Genomic DNA, 18,947 nt, shown 5'->3' with positions numbered 1-18,947 from the left:
AGCAGAGAGGAAAGGTCCCTCACTGACCTGAAAGCTCCGGTTCCCCAAAAACAACCAGAACCAGTTCAGGGTGCTTCCCGTTATGCCTGCCTCTTCCAAACGGTAGAGAAGAACAGAATAAGAAACCATATTGAAAGCAGCACTTGAATCGAAGAGAATTAGGGCTGCTGATCCACCATGGTCCAAAACCATTCTAGGATTTTCAGTAGCCATCAGGAGCGCGGTTTCTGTGCTACAGCCCATGCAACATCATGCATGGGTGGGGTGCAGAATATCATTGGTTTCTAAATATTCTGTCTAATGCCTATTTATATTCTTCTCTAGGATTTTACTGACCCCTGGGAGTAGTGATATGGGCCTGTAGTTTCCTGCTACCTCCGGGTCCAGAGTGGACTTCTTCAGCAGAGGACATACAATGGCATCCTTCCATGCCTCAGGAACCCTACCATTATTTAAGGAGGAGTTGTAAAGCTCTGTCCAAGCAAAAAGCATCACATGGTCTCCCTTCAATGGAATATCTATTGGGGCAGGGTCAAGCGGCGAGCCTGATTTAATGTCCTCTCCACTGCTACGACTTCCTCTTTGACTAATTGAGGGAACGAGGAGAGCATGACATTGGTTTTACTAGTTAGAGATCTAGTGTCTGCCTTGTGATGAGCTGCCGAACCCGATAGGGATTCGTAAATACTCCTTCCTTCTTCCAGAAAGTGACTGGCAAATACTTCACAACGTGCTTTAGATGTGTGGGTTGTCCTAACACATCAGGTTTTAGAAAGAAATTCACAATGGTCTAAATTTCTTTTGAGGAGTTGTGGGGGATTGATTAATCCCCTCTGCAAGATAATTCATCTGGACTGTGCTGATAGAGTACTGATATTTTTTTAAAGGCTTTTTGTAGGTCTGTCTACAAGCTTTATCATAGTTCGCCCTCCACGTTCTTTCGCACTCGTTTTCAGTTCTCCTAATTCCTATGTAAACTATTGAATTTATCCCCTTGCTAGCTTTTCTAATTAGTTTTTAATGGTATTAAATCATCTAGGGCCGTGTTGAACCCATTTTAAACGCTACATAGTGTGTAGAAACCTCTCCCTTCTGTGCTATATTTGCCATTGAATTGCATAAAGTCCGCTTTCAGCTGGCGGTATCCAAATTGGACCATTGCAGAGTAATTTTAAGATGGCTTGATTTAGAAATAGCCCTCCTGCTTTAGGAATCGAAACAGGATCAAATAGTGGTCTGACCAAGCAACTGGCAGAAGTGGGTTTACTGCCATGTTGGAAATGCTGGTAAAAATTGGGTCCAATATATGGCCCTTATTGTGTGTTGGGGAGTTATCCGCTGAGTTAAATGGATCACTGAGAGGTCCTGTGGGAAATTAACATCCTGAGTACATGCAGTGTCTTCCAAATGAACATTTAGGTCACCTAATAATGTAAAGCTGGCAGCTCATAGTTTCCATACAGGCAAAATATCTGGCATGATCTGCAGAAAATCAGTAGCAGGGCCCGGTGGGCGGTAAACAAGCATCCCTGAAAAGGTATACGTGCGAGAGACTCAGAGAATATAGCAGGCTTTCACAGCCGTGAATTGCAGTTGGCGTGAATTTGCAATCTGAAATCTTGGTGATTATAGCGACACCTCCGCTGATCCTGTTAGTTCGAGCACACCTAGCGATTGTATATCCAGGTGGAATGGCTACTGCTATATCTGGCTAGCAGTCTTCGTTAAGCCAAGTTTCTGTCAAAAAGAGAACTTCCGGTTGGTTTTCTTCTAAAAAGGAAAATAGCTCAGTCTTGCGCTTTGGGGGTGATATACAGTTAACTAAATAAATGTGCCACCAGTGGGCTGGTTGACTTTGAGTGAGCTGGTTACTATTGTTTGAGGGTATAAATTGATCCGCTTTTACCATTGTTTTAGCCATATTTATAGTTATAAACAGAACACTCACCCGAAAAGTGTCCAGGGTCCAAAGAATGACGGCAGGCCTCATTAGGTAACCTATTCAAGCTCATCAAATGTGCCGAAGAGTAACTTAACCTATCTGACCCAATACGGACAGGGTCCTAGGTCCTGGCCGTGGCCCCGTACGGTCACGAACGGGCATAGATGGGCTTGCCTTTGGTGTGCCCTTGGTGTGCCAGCAGCACATCCGCACACCGGCCCCCATTAAGTCCCCTGGCCAGGGAAAAGACAAGATGGTGTCTGGTCGACAGTAACAAAAGACTACCGGCATTGAACACAGCCAAGTAGTCAAGACATGCAAAAAATGCAGTCAATCGTCACCTAAGCTTCAAACAACAGTTGCCCCCCAGGCAGCAGTATTGCTGTCCACTATGGTATAGATACTGTTGCTACCCAGTAAAGATGAAAAGTGCAAAAGAATAAAACCCACAATAAACAAATACTTAAGAAAATGTTAAAAACACTTAAAATCATACGGATGTACGTTTAGCACTCACTCTTCTTCTAGCTACTGTGTCCGCGCGCCTGCCCCATTAAGTGCTCTGGCCTGAGTAAAGACTAGAACGTTGACCGAGATGGTGTCTAGTCGACAGTATCAACCGCCACTGAACACGTCCAAGTAGTCAAGATACAGAAAAATGCCCCCAGATGTTACCTGGGCTCCAAACAACAATTGCCCCCCATGCAGCAGTATTGCTGTCCACTCTGTTGTAATTCCTGTTGCTACCCAGTAAAGATGCAATTTGCGGATAAAGTGCAAAAGAATAAAACCCACAGTAAAACAATACTTAAGAAAATGTTAAAAACACTTAACATCGTATGTAATGAAGTTTAGCACTCATTCTCCTCCTAGCTGCACTGTTACTGGCTTTGTGTGAGAAGGAAGCTTGCGGTACTGCAGACTGTGTGTGAGAAGGAAGCTAGCTCTCCTGCCGGACGTGTGTGAAAAGGACGCATGCGCTGCTGCTGGCTCACTGTGAGAAGGAAGCTGACGCTGCTGTTGGCTCTGTTTGAGAAGGAAGCTTGGGCTGCTGCCAGCTCTGTGTGAAAATTATACTGTGTAAGAAGAAAGCTTGCACTGCTGCCGGTTCTGTTTGAGAAAGATGCTGGTGCTGCTGTCGGCTTTGTGCGAGAAGGAAGCTTGCGCTGCTGCCAGCTCTGTGAGAGAAGGATGCTTGGGCTGCTGCCAGCTATGTGAGAGAAGGATGCTTGGGCTGCTGCCACCTGTGTGAAAAAAACGCTGCGTGAGAAGGAAGCTTGCACTGCTGCCGGTTCTGTTTGAGAAAGATGCTGGTGCTGCTGCCGGCTTTGTGTGAGAAGGAAGCCTGCGCTGCTGCCAGCTCTGTGTGAGAAGGATGCTTGTGCTGCTGCCAGCTCTGTGTGAAAAGGTAGCTTGCACTGGTACAAGCTATGTGTGAGAAGGACGCATGTGCTTCTCGGCTGCCAGCTCGGTGTTAGAAGGAAGCTTGCACTGCTGCTGGCTATGTGTGAGAAGGAAGCTTGCACTGCTGTCCTCTTTGTGTGAGAAGGAAGCTCTCTGCTGCCCTCTTTGTGTGAGAAGGAAGCTCTCTGCTGCCAGCTCTGTGTGAGAAGGAAGCTCACTCTGCTGCCAGCTCTGTGTGAGAAGGAAGCTCACTCTGCTGCCGGCTCTGTGTGAGAAGGAAGCTCACTCTGCTGCCGGCTCTGTGTGAGAAGGAAGCTCACTCTGCTGCCGGCTCTGTGTGAGAAGGAAGCTTGCACTGCTGCCGGCTCTGTGTGAGAAAGAAGCTTGTGCTGCTGCAGGCTCTGTGTGAGAAGGAAGCTCACTCTGCTGCCTGCTGTGTGTGAGAAGGAAGCTCTCTGCTGCCAGCTTTGTGTGTGAAGGAAGCTCACTCTGCTGCCGGCTTTGTGTGTGAAGGAAGCTCACTCTGCTGCCAGCTCTGTGTGTGAAGGAAGCTCACTCTGCTGCCAGCTCTGTGTGAGAAGGAAGCTCACTCTGCTGCCAGATCTGTGTGAGAAGGAAGCTCACTCTGCTGCCGGCTCTGTGTGTGAAGGAAGCTCACTCTGCTGCCAGCTCTGTGTGAGAAGGAAGCTTGTGCTGCTGCAGGCTCTGTGTGAGAAGGAAGCTCACTCTGCTGCCCGCTTTGTGTGAGAAGGAAGCTCTCTGCTGCCCGCTTTGTGTGAGAAGGAAGCTCACTCTGCTGCCGGCTCTGTGTGAGAAGGAAGCTCACTCTGCTGCCGGCTCTGTGTGTGCAGGAAGCTTGTGCTGCTGCAGACTCTGTGTGAGAAGGAAGCTCACTCTGCTGCCCGCTGTGTGTGAGAAGGAAGCTCTCTGCTGCCCGCTTTGTGTGAGAAGGAAGCTCTCTGCTGCCCGCTTTGTGTGAGAAGGAAGCTCTCTGCTGCCCGCTTTGTGTGAGAAGGAAGTTGTCTGCTGCCAGTTCTGTGTGAGAAGGAAGCTCTCTCTGCTGCAGGCTCTGTGTGTGAAGGAAGCTCACTCTGCTGCCAGCTCTGTGTGTGAAGGAAGCTCACTCTGCTGCCGGCTCTGTGTGAGAAGGAAGCTTGCACTGCTGCCGGCTCGGTGTGAGAAAGAAGCTTGTGCTGCTGCCGGCTCTGTGTGAGAAGTAAGCTCACTCTGCTGCCGGCTCTGTCTGAAAAGTAAGCTTGCGCTTCTGTCTGATCTATGTGGCGAAGGAAGCTTGCACTGCTGCCTGCTGTGTGAGAGAAGGAAACTTGCACTGCTACTGGCTCTGTGTGAGAAGAAATCTCACTCTGGTGCCAGCTCTGTATTAGAAGGAAACTCACTCTGCTGCCGGTTCTGTGTGAGAAGGAAGTTTGCGCTTCTGCTGGCTGTATTGGTGTGAAAAGGAAGCTTGCGCTGCTGCCGGCACTGCGTGAGAAGGAAGCTAGCGTTGCCGCCGGTTGTGTGTGAGAAGGAATCCTGCGCTGCTGCTGGCTCTGTGTGAGAAGGAAGCTCGTGCTGCTGCCAGCTCTGTGTGAGAAGGAAGCTCACTTTGCTGCTGGCTTGGTGTGAGAAAGAAGTTCTCTCTGCTGCAGGCTGTGTGTGAGAAGGACGATCACTCTACTGACGGCTCTGTGTGAGAAGGAAGCTTGCGCTTCTGCTGGCTGTGTGTGAGAAGGAAGCTTGCACTGCTGCTGGCTCTGTGTGAGAAGGAAGCTCAGTCTGCTGCCGGCTCTGTGTGTGAAGGAAGCTTGTGCTGCTGCAGGCTCTGTGTGAGAAGGAAGCTCACTGCTGCCTGCTGTGTGTGAGAAGGAAGCTCTCTGCTGCCCGCTTTGTGTGAGAAGGAAGCTCTCTGCTGCCCGCTTTGTGTGAGAAGGAAGCTCTCTGCTGCCCACTTTGTGTGAGAAGGAAGCTCTCTGCTGCCAGTTCTGTGTGAGAAGGAAGCGCTCTCTGCTGCAGGCTCTGTGTGTGAAAGAAGCTCACTCTGCTGCCGGCTCTGTGTGAGAAGGAATCTTGTGCTGCTGCCGGCTCTGTGTGAGAAAGAAGCTTGTGCTGCTGCCGGCTCTGTGTGAGAAAGAAGCTTGTGCTGCTGCCGGCTCTGTGTGAGAAGGAAGCTCACTCTGCTGCCGGCTCTGTCTGAAAAGTAAGCTTGCGCTTCTGTCTGATCTATGTGGAGAAGGAAGCTTGCACTGCTGCCTGCTGTGTGTGAGAAGGAAACTTGCACTGCTACTGGCTCTGTGTGAGAAGAAATCTCACTCTGGTGCCAGCTCTGTATTAGAAGGAAACTCACTCTGCTGCCGGTTCTGTGTGAGAAGGAAGTTTGCGCTTCTGCTGGCTGTACTGGTGTGAAAAGGAAGCTTGCGCTGCTGCTGGCACTGCGTGAGAAGGAAGCTAGCGTTGCCGCCGGTTGTGTGTGAGAAGGAATCCTGCGCTGCTGCTGGCTCTGTGTGAGAAGGAAGCTCGTGCTGCTGCCAGCTCTGTGTGAGAAGGAAGCTCACTTTGCTGCTGGCTCTGTGTGAGAAAGAAGCTCTCTCTGCTGCAGGCTCTGTGTAGAAGGACGATCACTCTACTGACGGCTCTGTGTGAGAAGGAAGCTTGCGCTTCTGCTGGCTGTGTGAGAAGGAAGCTTGCACTGCTGCTGGCTCTGTGTGAGAAGGAAGCTCGCACTGCTATCAGCTCTGTGAGAGAAGGAAGCTCGCAAGGCTGCCGGCTCTGTGTAAAAAGGAAGCTTTTGCTTCTGCTAGCTGTGTGTGAGAAACAAGCTTGCATTGCTGATGGCCCTGTGTGGGAAGGAAGCTTGGGCTTCTGCTAGCTCTGTGTGAGAAGGAAGCTTTCACTGCTTGTATTGCTGCTGCTGTCTCTGTTTGATAAAGGAAGCTTGCACTGCTGCTGGCTCTGTGTGAGAAGGAAGATTGCACTTCTGCAGTCTGTTTGTACCTGTGCTGTGTAGGGGATGCGTGTCCTGTGGCTCTCTGTTGAGTATGTTTTGTGTGACAGAATCTTGCCCTGTCACTGGGTTTCTGTGTCTGTTGTGTACAATAAACGGCTCCACTGCTACTGCCTGGCCTCTGTCTTGGAGATTGAACAGGAAGGAGACATTGCTGTATATTTGAAGTTCAAAATTCAGTCTATTCTGTTCACTGCTTAACTCTTTCAGTCTGATTATTTACTCACAGTGCCCCATTCCAGTGATTTTTGTTTTTATTGAGGGCTGAATTCTGCAAGAGTCGGTAAGTCTGCCTGCTGTGAAACTCTCCATTGGTTGCAGGCAGTGGGGGAATCTGCAAGTCGGCGGATGAGAGCTGAAAGGCAAAATATAAGCCCCTTAGTGGCAGACAAGAGTAATCCTCCTTATCTGCATGTTTTGCATCACGTTGCTTGTGAGGCACCGTGCAGCCCAGCTTTAAGTGGGATTATAAAAAGAAGGTGGGGAGGGGCGAGGCCACAGAAGCTTAGCTGGGAGCCATTTTTAGGGTCGAGCCTGCGTCGCACACGCTTGCACATGCGTTTCGCTTGCGAGACACTTTAGGAATTAGAAAAGGGCTCGGAGCCCCGTTGACGTCACGTCAGTTGTCTTTCATTGGTTTGTGGGCTTGCCTGCTAAAATCTGTTTGCTTTCATTAGTGGAAGGCATGCATACGTAATGCCTTTTCCAGTGGTTAGCCCTCCTTGTGCGCAGCGACCAAGTACTAGAAACATGCAAGGCTCGCTATTTCCCGTCGGGTTTGTGGACTACTTTTTAGGGTTGAGCCTGCGTTGCATGCGCTCGCACATGCGTATCGCAGCGAGATGCTTTAGTGTTTAGAAAAGGGCTCGGAGCCCTGTCGACGTCACGTCAGTGTTTTTCATTGGTTGGTGGGCTTGCCTAATAAAATCTGCTTGCTTTCATTAGTCGAAGGCATACATACGTCATGCCTTTTCCGGTGGCTAGCCCTCCTCGAGCGCAGCGACCAAGTACAGAAAACATGCGAGGCTCGCTGTTTTTTGTCCGGCTCATGGACTACTTTTTCTCTAATTTACTAGCGCGATTTCGCTTGGCAGAAGTCGAGCGCTTTACATAGTTAATTGCACTTTTTCGGGTCACTTTTGCCGAAAGGTGAAAAGTCGGGTTAGGAGTTTAGAACGCTATCAGCTCTAACATGAGCAAACGCAAGACCTGTTGCATTGCAATGAAAATGTCACTTACCCAGTGTACATCTGTTCGTGGCATCAGTCGCAGTAGATTCGCATGTTCTGCAATAGCTCGCCATCTGGTGTTGGGCCGGAGTGTTACAAGTTGTTTTTCTTCGAAGAAGTCTTTCGAGTCACAGGACCGAGTGACTCCTCCTTTTGTCTCCATTGCGCATGGGCGTCGACTCCATCTTCGATTGTTTTTCCCCGCAGAGGGTGAGGTAGGAGTTGAATTGTAGTAATAGTGCCCATGCAATGGAGTGACTAAGTATGCACCTATTTAAGGTTGAGATGATACATATATAAATAATTGAAGGTAACTTCCAAACTGCTACAGGCTTCCGGGGAGGCGGGTGGGCACATGCGAATCTACTGCGACTGATGCCACGAACAGATGTACACTGGGTAAGTGACATTTTCAGTTCGATGGCATCTGTCTCTGTAGATACGCATGTTCTGCATAGACTAGTAAGCAGTTATTTCCCCAAAAGCGGTGGATCAGCCTGTAGGAGTGGAAGTAGTCTGAAATAATGTCCTTAATACGGCTTGACCTACTGTGGCTTGTTGTGCGGATAACACGTCTACACAGTAGTGCTTGGTGAATGTGTGAGGCGTAGACCATGTGGCTGCCTTACATATTTCTTGCATTGGGATGTTTCCTAGAAAGGCCATGGTAGCACCTTTCTTTCTGGTTGAGTGTGCCCTTGGTGTAATGGGCAGCTGTCGTTTAGCTTTAAGGTAGCAGATTTGGATGCATTTAACTATCCATCTGGCTATACCTTGTTTTGAAATTGGGTTTCCTGCATGAGGTTTTTGAAATGCAATAAAGAGTTGTTTAGTCTTTCTGATGTTTTTTGTTCTGTCAATGTAATACATCAATGCTCTTTTGACATCTAATGTATGTAGTGCCCTTTCAGCTACGGTATCTGGCTGTGGAAAGAACACTGGAAGTTCCACTGTTTGATTTAGATGGAACGGTGAAATAACCTTTGGCAAAAATTTAGGATTGGTCCTTAGGACGACTTTATTTTTGTGTAGTTGTATAAAAGGTTCCTGTATAGTAAACGCCTGAATCTCGCTTACTCTTCTCAGGGAAGTAATGGCGATGAGAAATGCCACCTTCCAGGTTAGGAACTGTATGTCGCAGGAGTGCATGGGTTCAAAAGGTGGACCCATAAGTCTAGTTAGGACAACATTTAGGTTCCATGAAGGAACAGGTAGTGTTCTTGGTGGTATAATTCTCCTAAGGCCCTCCATGAATGCTTTAATGACTGGTATTTTATATAGGGAAGTTGAATAGGTAGTCTGCAGGTATGCAGATATTGCTGCAAGGTGAATTTTAATGGAAGAGAAAGCTAGGTTAGATTTTTGTAAGTGAAGCAAGTAACCCACTACATGTTCTGGAGTTGTGTGTAATGGTTGTATTTGATTAATATGGCAGTAGCAAACAAACCTCTTCCATTTACTTGCATAGCAGTGCCTGGTGGATGGCCTTCTTGCTTGTTTTATGACTTCCATACATTCTTGGGTAAGTTGTAAGTGCCCGAATTCTAGGATTTCAGGAGCCAGATTGCTAGATTCAGCGATGCTGGATCTGGGTGTCTGATCTTTTGGTTGTGCTGTGTCAACCGATCTGGCCTGTTGGGCAATTTGATGCAGGGTAGCACTGATAGGTCTAGTAGCGTTGTGTACCAGGGTTGCCTTGCCCAAGTTGGTGCTATCAATATGAGTTTGAGTTTGCTTTGACTGAGTTTGTTTACCAGGTAAGGAAGGAGAGGGAGAGGAGGAAAAGCGTAAGCAAATATCCCTGACCAGTTCATCCATAGGGCATTGCCTTGGGATTGTTTGTGTGGGTATCTGGATGCGAAGTTTTGGCATTTTGCGTTCTCCCTTGTCGCAAACAAGTCTATCTGAGGTGTTCCCCAGAGTTTGAAATAAGTGTTCAGAATTTGGGGGTGAATTTCCCATTCGTGGACCTGTTGGTGATCTCGAGAGAGATTGTCTGCGAGTTGATTTTGTATCCCTGGTATAAACTGTGCAATTAGGCGAATTTGGTTGTGAATTGCCCAATGCCAAATTTTTTGTGCTAGCAGGCTTAACTGCGTGGAATGCGTCCCCCCCTGCTTGTTTAGATAATACATTGTTGTCATGTTGTCTGTTTTGACGAGAATGTATTTGTGAACTATTATTGGTTGGAAAGCCTTTAGTGCTTGAAAAACTGCTAGAAGTTCTAGGTGATTGATATGCAGTTTTGTTTGATGTACGTTCCATTGTCCTTGTATGCTGTGTTGATCGAGGTGTGCTCCCCACCCTGTCATGGAAGCATCTGTTGTTATTACGTATTGTGGCACTGGGTCTTGGAAAGGCCGCCCCTTGTTTAAATTTATGTTGTTCCACCACAGAAGCGAGAGGTAAGTTTGGCGGTCTATTAACACCAGATCTAGAAGGTGACCCTGTGCTTGAGACCACTGTGATGCTAGGCATTGTTGTAAGGGCCTCATGTGCAGTCTTGCGTTTGGGACAATGGCTATGCATGATGACATCATGCCTAGGAGTTGTAATACCATCTTTGCCTGTATCTTTTGTGTTGGATACATGCGTTGTATGATGGTGTTGAAATTTTGAATTCTTTGTGGACTTGGAGTGGCTACTCCTTTTGATGTGTCTATTATGGCTCCCAGGTATTGTTGTACCTTGCGTGGCAGAATTTTGGATTTTGTGAAATTGACGGTGAACCCTAGTTTGAAGAGGGTTTGTATGATCTGATTTGTGTGATTTGAGCACTGTCTGAACGAATGAGCCTTGATTAGCCAGTCGTCCAAATATGGGAACACATGTATTTGCTGCCTTCTTATGTGTGCAGCGACTACCGCTAGACATTTGGTAAAGACTCTTGGTGCGGTTGTTAATCCGAAAGGCAGTACCTTGAATTGGTAATGTATTCCTTTGAATACAAACCTTAGGTATTTCCTGTGCGATGGGTGTATTGGTATATGGAAATAAGCATCCTTGAGGTCTAAAGTTGCCATGTAGTCGTGTAGTTTTAGCAATGGCAATACTTCTTGTAGTGTGACCATGTGGAAGTGGTCTGATTTGATGAAAGTGTTCACTACTCTGAGGTCTAGGATTGGTCTCAGTGTTTTGTCCTTCTTTGGTATCAGAAAGTACAGTGAGTAAACTCCTGTGTTTATTTGTGTGTTTGGCACTAATTCGATTGCATTCTTTTGCAATAGTGCCTGCACTTCTATCTCCAGGAGATTGGAATGGTGTGTTGTTAAATTTTGTGCTTTTGGTGGTATGTTTGGAGGGAATTGTAGAAATTCTATGCAATAACCATGTTGGATAATTGCTAGAACCCAAGTGTCTGTAGTGATTTCCTCCCATGCTTTGTAATAATGGCCTATTCTTCCCCCCACTGGTGTTGTGTGGAGGGGGTGAGTGACCTGTGAGTCACTGTTTAGTAGTAGGGGCTTTGGGGCTTTGAAATCTTCCTCTATTTCTAGGGAATTGCCCTCCTCTATATTGTCCCCGAAAACCTCCTCTATACTGTCCCTGGTAACTGGACGGTGTGGCTTGTGAGGTGCTGGCTTGTGTGCTTTGACCTCGAAACCCCCCTCGAAAGGGCGTTTTACGGAATGTGCTGTAATTCCCTCTGCTCTGCGGGGAGTAGAGTGCGCCCATGGCTTTGGCAGTGTCCGTATCTTTTTTGAGTTTCTCAATCGCTGTGTCCACTTCTGGATCGAACAGTTCTTTTTCATTAAAAGGCATATTGAGAACTGCTTGTTGAATCTCTGGTTTAAATCCAGACGTTCGGAGCCATGCATGCCTTCTGATAGTTACAGATGTATTAATTGTCCGTGCAGCTGAATCTGCAGCGTCCATGGAGGAGCGGATCTGGTTGTTGGAAATGGTCTGTCCTTCCTCAACCACTTGTTTTGCCCTATTTTGTAAGTCCTTGGGCAGATGTTCAATGAGATGTTGCATCTCGTCCCAGTGGGCTCTGTCATAGCGCGCAAGTAGTGCCTGTGAGTTCGCGATGCGCCACTGGTTTGCAGCTTGTGCTGCGACTCTTTTACCAGCTGCATCGAACTTGCGGCTTTCTTTATCTGGGGGTGGTGCATCTCCAGATGTGTGAGAGTTGGCCCTTTTCCTAGCTGCTCCTACAACGACAGAGTCTGGTGGCAGCTGTGTAGTGATGAAAGCCGGGTCTGTAGGAGGCGCCTTATACTTTTTTTCCACCCTTGGTGTGATTGCCCTACTTTTGACCGGCTCCTTAAAGATGTCTTTTGCGTGCCGGAGCATACCAGGGAGCATAGGCAGGCTTTGGTAGGAGCTGTGGGTGGAGGAGAGGGTGTTGAATAAGAAATCATCCTCGACCTGTTCTGAGTGGAGGCTTACGTTGTGAAATTGTGCTGCTCTAGCCACCACTTGAGAATACGCGGTGCTGTCTTCTGGTGGAGATGGCTTTGTAGTGTATGCCTCCGGACTGTTATCTGACACTGGGGCGTCGTATAGGTCCCATGCGTCCTGATCTTGGTCACCCTGGCTCATGGTGGTGTGAGCTGGGGAGTGTGATGGAGTTTGTGCTGGTGAGACGTTAATCACAGGCGGAGGAGAGGGTGGTGGGGTAACTCTTTTCACCACTTTTGGTTGTGGTGTCTGTTCCGTCTGGAACTCCAACCTTCTCTTTCTCCTAATGGGGGGAAGGGTGCTTATTTTTCCTGTCCCCTGCTGTATGAAGATACGCTTTTGCGTATGGTCCACATCAGTTGCTTGTAGCTCTTCCTCAAACCTATGCTTCTGCATTTGGGAGGTTAGCGAGTGCTCTTCTGTATAAGAGCCTGAAGCTGGGTCGCTTGCAGTTTGTTTCGGCATCGAAACCCTGTCTGCGTGTTTTTTCGGCTCTGAGGTGACTTTTCTTTTTCGGGGCCGAAACCTCTCGGCGTCGATCTGTTTCGGTGCCGCTGTCTCGGCGTCGAGCCGTGTCGGCACCGGCATCTCGGTGTCGAGGCTTGTCTCCAGCACTTTCTCGGTCCCGAGAAGGCTGCGTGCCGGTGTCTCGACCGGAGTCGGACGATCTCGGCACTGTTTGGGCCTTTTTCGGTGCCGACGGGCGGTCACCGAATTTATGGGTCGAGCCATGGCCTGGTGGCAGTGGCGTCCCCTGGGCCTTGTAAATGTTCTTCTGAGTGGATTTCGACGTCTTACTCACGGTTTGTGTATCGTCGAATCCTTCGGAGTCTGAGTCTTGGATCGAGAAGGTACCTTCTTCTTCCTGTTCCTCGAACTCCCGTTGGGCTGTCGGTGCGGACGCCATCTGAAGTCTTCTGGCTCGACGGTCTCGGAGTGTTTTTCGGGACCGGAACGCACGACAGGCCTCGCAGGTGTCTTCGCTGTGCTCAGGTGACAGGCACAGGTTGCAGACCAAGTGTTGGTCTGTGTAAGGGTACTTATTGTGGCATTTGGGGCAGAAACGGAATGGGGTCCGTTCCATCGGCGTTCTTCAGCACGCGGTCGGGCCGACCAGGCCCCGACGGAGGATCGAAAAACTACCCCGAAGGGCACCGGAGCTCTTCGATCTTCGATGCGGTGTGGAATCAAAGTACGCCGATCCCGAACGCAACAATACCGACGAAAATCTTCCGAAATTAGCTAATTTTCCGTTCCGAAACTCGGAGCGACAGGAACACGTCCGAACCCGATGGCGGAAAAAAAACAATCGAAGATGGAGTCGACGCCCATGCGCAATGGAGACAAAAGGAGGAGTCACTCGGTCCCGTGACTCGAAAGACTTCTTCGAAGAAAAACAACTTGTAACACTCCGGCCCAACACCAGATGGCGAGCTATTGCAGAACATGCGTATCTACAGCGACAGATGCCATCGAACATGCTTGTTATCTTTTGTTTGCAGCACGATCTCGCTTGGCAGAAATCGAGCGCTTTGCATAACATCGACCCTGTTACATAGTTAATTGCACAATAGGTTTCATTCCGAGTGAACTGTAGCAGCGCGATCGCACAGTTTTTTTCTTTCAATGTGGAAAGAAAAATCCGGTTGGGAGTTTACAACTGCTAATAGCTGTAACTCGGAGAATTGTGAGACCCTCGTGCATTGCAAATGCTTGTTCTAAGAAGTGTGGCCTATCTCACTGAGGGCGTGGCTTGAAGCATGTTTGTGACTGCATCCAGACATGTCGCCAACCTTTTTATGTTCAAGCCCATCATGTTGTCTTGCGTTCTCCCTCAATCTCGTTTCTACTTCCCAGTCCTGTCTCCATCACTCTTTCTTTATCACCAAAACACTCTCACCATCTCCCTCCCTCTCACACTGTTTCCTTCATTCCCCAGTGGCGTAACAAAGGCCCCAGCAGGAAAGTGCATGTCCTGCATGCAGGTATTTGCAAAAGGACCTCTGGGGTCCCCTTTAGGTCGTAGGATGCAAGGGGGCCAGGTCACAAAAAACACTAGCAGTTTAGTTTTACCTGCCCTTGGGACTCCATGTGCCCTGGAGAGCCCGTGTGCAGAAGTGCTGGTCGGGGGCCCTGCACACTGTATGGTTAGCAAAGAGGGGGGATGGAGTGGTGGGTTGGGGGGGCTAGAAACAGGTTGCAATGGGGGACTTAAGGACAGGTCCGGGAGCTCCCAACGGGAGGGTCTGTTCATGTGGTTCTAGGGAGCACTGGGCACAGTCAGTGGTTGTGAGCCCGGGCTGGAGCGCTTGAGTGCAAAGGGTTTGGGTTGACGGGGCCTGTGTGTCGAAGCCGCTTACGGTGCTTGGTCAGACCTGCAGAGCGGGGAGAAAAACAGACAGTCGGGCCACTCTCCTGGACAACCTCATCGATTCAGTCACCCCTCAGGTGCAGGTCACCTTTTTGCAGTGGTGGTGTCTGGTCCAGCCACAAACAGGCCTTAGTGCTTGCAACTGCTGCAGTACCCAGGGTTTGGGTGCAGGACAACTCCTGGTGGGCTTGGCATCTCTAGACTTTGTGGAGAGATGGGTCTGTCCTTCTGCAGCACATCAACTTATTCCTGAGTGACTGCTATGTCTGTGGACCGAGAGGTCAGCAGATCTGTGGTCCGGTTTTCTCGGTTGGTTCCTGCAGGTTACAGGGAAGTGGCTCCTCCACTCCAAGTGAGATCCTGACTAGTTTGGGAAGTGCTGGCAGCCCTCCAAGGCTTTTGGAAGATGAACAGCTGCAGGACGAGTTGGGTCCAGGCGATTGGACAGCAGCAGGGAGGCAGGGCTTGGCACCAAAAGTCTAGGCTGGGCCTTAGTTCTCATGTTGGTTGACTTTTCTTTGTCCTCCTTCTTTTTTAGTCACATGAAACCGAGTTCCTGGTGTTAGGGGGCCACCTTAATACTCAATTTAGGGGTGTTTAGGGGAGTGAAGGGTAGTAGCCAAAAGGCTACTCCCCCCTGGGGTAACTACACCTCCTTTATGACCACTTCCTGTTGGGAGTAAGCACAACTCTGTCCCAGAATTCCTAATTCCACCAAAAAAAAGATGGTGGACACCTTCTTTCGTGGAGCACATCAGTCTGTCCAACTTAGGGGTGTGACTGGCTTGCTAGTGCATAATAATTTCCTATCTGTCATGGTGCCAAATGGGCCTCAGGTCTGGGGGAAGCAGGGGTTGCATATAAAAGGTGGCAGGGACTTTAAAGTCCCTGGCCTTGGTATGCAGATTCACTAGCCATCCTGCTGGAGGAGGGGATACCATCAGGCATTGTTTCTGGACTCTTAGCATGCGTCTATGGGTCTGAGTCTGGGAGGTTTCATGGGTCACCTCTAGGGTGCCCTCCGGGTGCTTGTCATAATAAATCCAATACTGGCATCAATATGGGTTTATTAAGATGAGGTGTTTGATCCCAAACACCATAGGTTTCAGTGAAGCCATTATGTAGCTGGAGAACTTGTAATGATGAGTGTTCAGTACATACCTTAAGATGGCTTCCCCTTTTACCTTAAACATCTAGTAATCAAACTAGACATCACAAGGGCATATCTGCTCATGCGGATAGGTTCTCACATCAAATATAATGCACCCTGCCTTAGGGTTGTAAGGCCTGCTGTTAGGGGTGGCTTACATATATTAAATGCAGTGATTTGGGGCATGGCACACAATGAGTGTGCCATGCTGTGTTTTCACTCATGACTTGCACCATGACACGTAGTCTGCAATGGCAGGCTGGGTGCAATTTATAGAGTGGTCCCTTAGTGTGGCACAATACATACTGCTGCCTTTAAGGACCCTCTTTAGTACCCAGGCCCTAGGTTCCAGGGTTACCAATCAATAGGACTCACAGATGTACTAAAGTGTGTGCTAATTGTACACAATTAGACCTGTACCTTCTTTTAGGGGAGAGAGCACTGGCATTGTGAAGCTGGTTAGCAGGAACCAAGTGCACCTTTAGTCAAAAAACCTCAGCGCCAGTGGCAAAAAAGTGGGTTGACCATGTCGGAAGGGGCACTTTCCTGCAGTGATGTTTGACGTTTCATGCTTAGGCTTGCGCTCTTAGAGTATCTGTAGGGATTAATCGGTGACAACATACTGTAATTGTAGAAATTCCAATTTATTGTACCACTGGCTCTGTACCAAGCCCGGGTGTGTTAAAAGGTCGAAACTCAATAAAAAAGTTTTAAACACATTGTTTATTAGAAAGGGAAAGACAGGAGTCAGTGTAGAAAATACTGAGTGAATGTCTTGTGGCTGGAGTGGAGCGATCTTCCTCAAAAACCTAGTATCATCTTGCACTAATAGATAGTCCATTGTGTGTAAATGTGTTTAAATGTCTGGCTGCACGTAGGGGGAAGAGGGAGGACGCAGGAGTCAAGGCAGAGATTAAAGGGTGATGTGAGACTAATTCACGCCTAACCGAATTAGAAATTGTACCCCAAAATATGATCTCTGATGAATCCAATGATGTGGTCATTACAGAACAGATAAAAAAAATCAGTGTACAGAAAGCATCAGCCTCACTGTTGCAGAGTCTGACCTTCTGTGTTTTGTCTCTCTGCTCGCGGACCCAGGAGGACCTGAGAAAGATCCGCACCACCCTGGCGATGAAGAATGAGGAGATCCAGAACTTTGTCTATGTCCTAAAGCAGATGCTGCAGAACGTGGAGGTAAGGCCGACCTCTTCCGAGTCCAGGAATTGCTTACTCCTACTTTCCCATATAACTCCTGACTTAGGTTTCTCCTTCACTGAGGACCTCTCCCGACTGTTCTCCGAACCAAATGTCTCCTCATCACCCCTCTCACTGTTGCTCATATTTGCTCTTCTCAGACCGAAGGTCTCCATGCTTTCCTTGTCAGTCTCTCTTTCATAGCTCTCCGTGAACTAGAGGCCTCGTCATCCTGACTGTCCAAACAACTAGAAGCTTCAACATCATCTCTCATCGGGTCTTTCTTGGTTCTCTGAGGCTTCATCATCACCTCTTTTGGTCTTTATTGGCTCTGCTCACCAGAAGCCAGTGGTCTTAGTGTCACCTCTGTATTGTCTTGCATGGCCTTACCCACACCAAGGCTCCTCGTCCTTTAAGTTGGTCCCCTAACTGCCTCCCAGAGTTTTCTAAGCCAGGGTCTTTTGGGGTGTGTCCCACCATCTCCTTTGGTGTCAAAAATGCCTCATTCTTTCTATCCATCTTCAGTCCTTTTGTTCCCCTTTCTGATCTACTTCGCCCTTCCTTGAAAAAACTTGCGTGAGACTCCTTTTCTTCTGGGTTTGAAGACTTTCGCCATTGTTTTGAGGCATGCACTGTCATTACCAGTGGCGCAGGAGTGGCTGTCATACATCCTGCGGCCTCTTAGGTCTGTTTGCACTCTGCCTACCGCCTGTTACGCTTACTTTTAAAGAGTGTGTCCTTCGCGCAGAAGATATGATACGGGTTCAATCTCCCCTCACCCCACATGCTTTCCGAGGCCTTCAGTTGACTGTAGGCTGAGCTGAGGGTCACACACTGTTGTGGGCAGGAAGTTCACTGCTTGTCTGCTGTGGTCAGTGGGTGCTAAGAACTTGCTAATTGCTGGTGAATTGTTATATGTGAGGCACCCAGCACTCTAGTGGTGTCAAGTCAGTCACAGTCTTGTCACACATAAATTAATCTCTGTCTCATACAGACCACCCAATGAAAAGTGCATCACACACACTTGCATCTCACACACATACATATGGAGAAACAAAAAGTGAGTCACAGACACTCATCACAACAGCCTTAGAGAGACACACACAGCACTCTTACATAGACACAGAAAGTGCATCACACAGATGCGTATCATTCAGGCTTATCATACACACGCCTCTTTCATACATCACATTACGCATAACATATACTCACACGCTGTTAAAAAGTACAACTATCTCCTCCTTCCCAGAAAACCCATTAACACAGGTACATGAATTAGCTTATGAAATGAGGTTTTCACACAGAGAGAGACACAATAATAACACAAACATTCACACATACACAACGAGCAAGCAAATACATATGTAACTATGTACCACCTAACTGGCACAAAGATTCAGAAAACAGGCAGCCACACTCATGGCAAAAGCAGGGAATCTCACTCGAGATTAAATGCAAACACATTCCACTCCCAATCTGTCAAACCAATTTAAGATTCTTCATGCAATGGAAAGAAAAAATGCAGTAGACAGTGTAGTCCACACCCAGACAAGCAAATGTGGCACATAGACAGAGGCACACAAATGTCTATATCTCATAAACACTTGATGTTGTTGTGCAGCCACTGACTAGACAAATATACTTATGTCACATTTTCCTATCACCTTTGCTTATTCTGTTTGTATTTATCTGTCTTTGTATATGTTCCCCCTTGTTTATACTCCTTGATCTAATGCTCTCAATCTTTCTTTGCCCTCTTAAACCTCTGGATTGTCCTTTACTTTCTCATCCCACCGTCTTATCCTTTCTTCTTCATCTGTAAGGTTTGTGATTGCTAATGGTAAATTAGTGACCAGCTCCTACTGATGTTTTAAATGCTGGATTGCTTGCCTTTTAGCCTTTTAAATGTCTGCACACATTCTGTCAGCCTTTGCCAGCTGTAGTAGCTTTGCGTCCCTAAGTTGATTAATAAAGAATGTCTTTACAAAACTTTGGGTGTCAAAGAATTTGTGATGTTACTTTCTGTGATTTCTTTGGGCTCAAGTTACATGCAATATTTATTCACTACCCCTAGAAGTGTGGTGAAATAACACATCACTGTGTTCACCCTCCCTCTTTGTTGGTACAACTATTGTACGCACCTCCATAATTGCTCTACCTCTGTCGCTTCCATTTACAAGAATAGTTGTTTGAAAGGCTGAGTATTGTCAAGCACGGGGGGGACTATGTCGCTGGTGAGGCTGGGTGCA

At 47.9% G+C, this 18,947-nt stretch overlaps 1 protein-coding gene across 1 annotated transcript in view; it reads left to right on the top strand.

The window, feature by feature from the left end:
• Window positions 1–18,947, top strand: part of FSD1 (fibronectin type III and SPRY domain containing 1) — a 66,159-nt gene that overhangs the window by 25,190 nt on the left and 22,022 nt on the right. Inside the window, exon 2 of the mRNA XM_069217197.1 lies at window positions 16,603–16,698. Within this exon, the coding sequence (XP_069073298.1) occupies window positions 16,603–16,698 (96 nt within the window). The remainder of the gene's footprint in view (window positions 1–16,602; window positions 16,699–18,947) is intronic.

This window comes from Pleurodeles waltl, chromosome 12 (assembly GCF_031143425.1).
Source record: "Pleurodeles waltl isolate 20211129_DDA chromosome 12, aPleWal1.hap1.20221129, whole genome shotgun sequence".
Classification (NCBI taxonomy): Eukaryota; Metazoa; Chordata; class Amphibia; order Caudata; family Salamandridae; genus Pleurodeles; species Pleurodeles waltl.
Note: the sequence above shows the minus strand (reverse complement) of the source record. Positions and strands in the feature narration are given on the sequence as shown.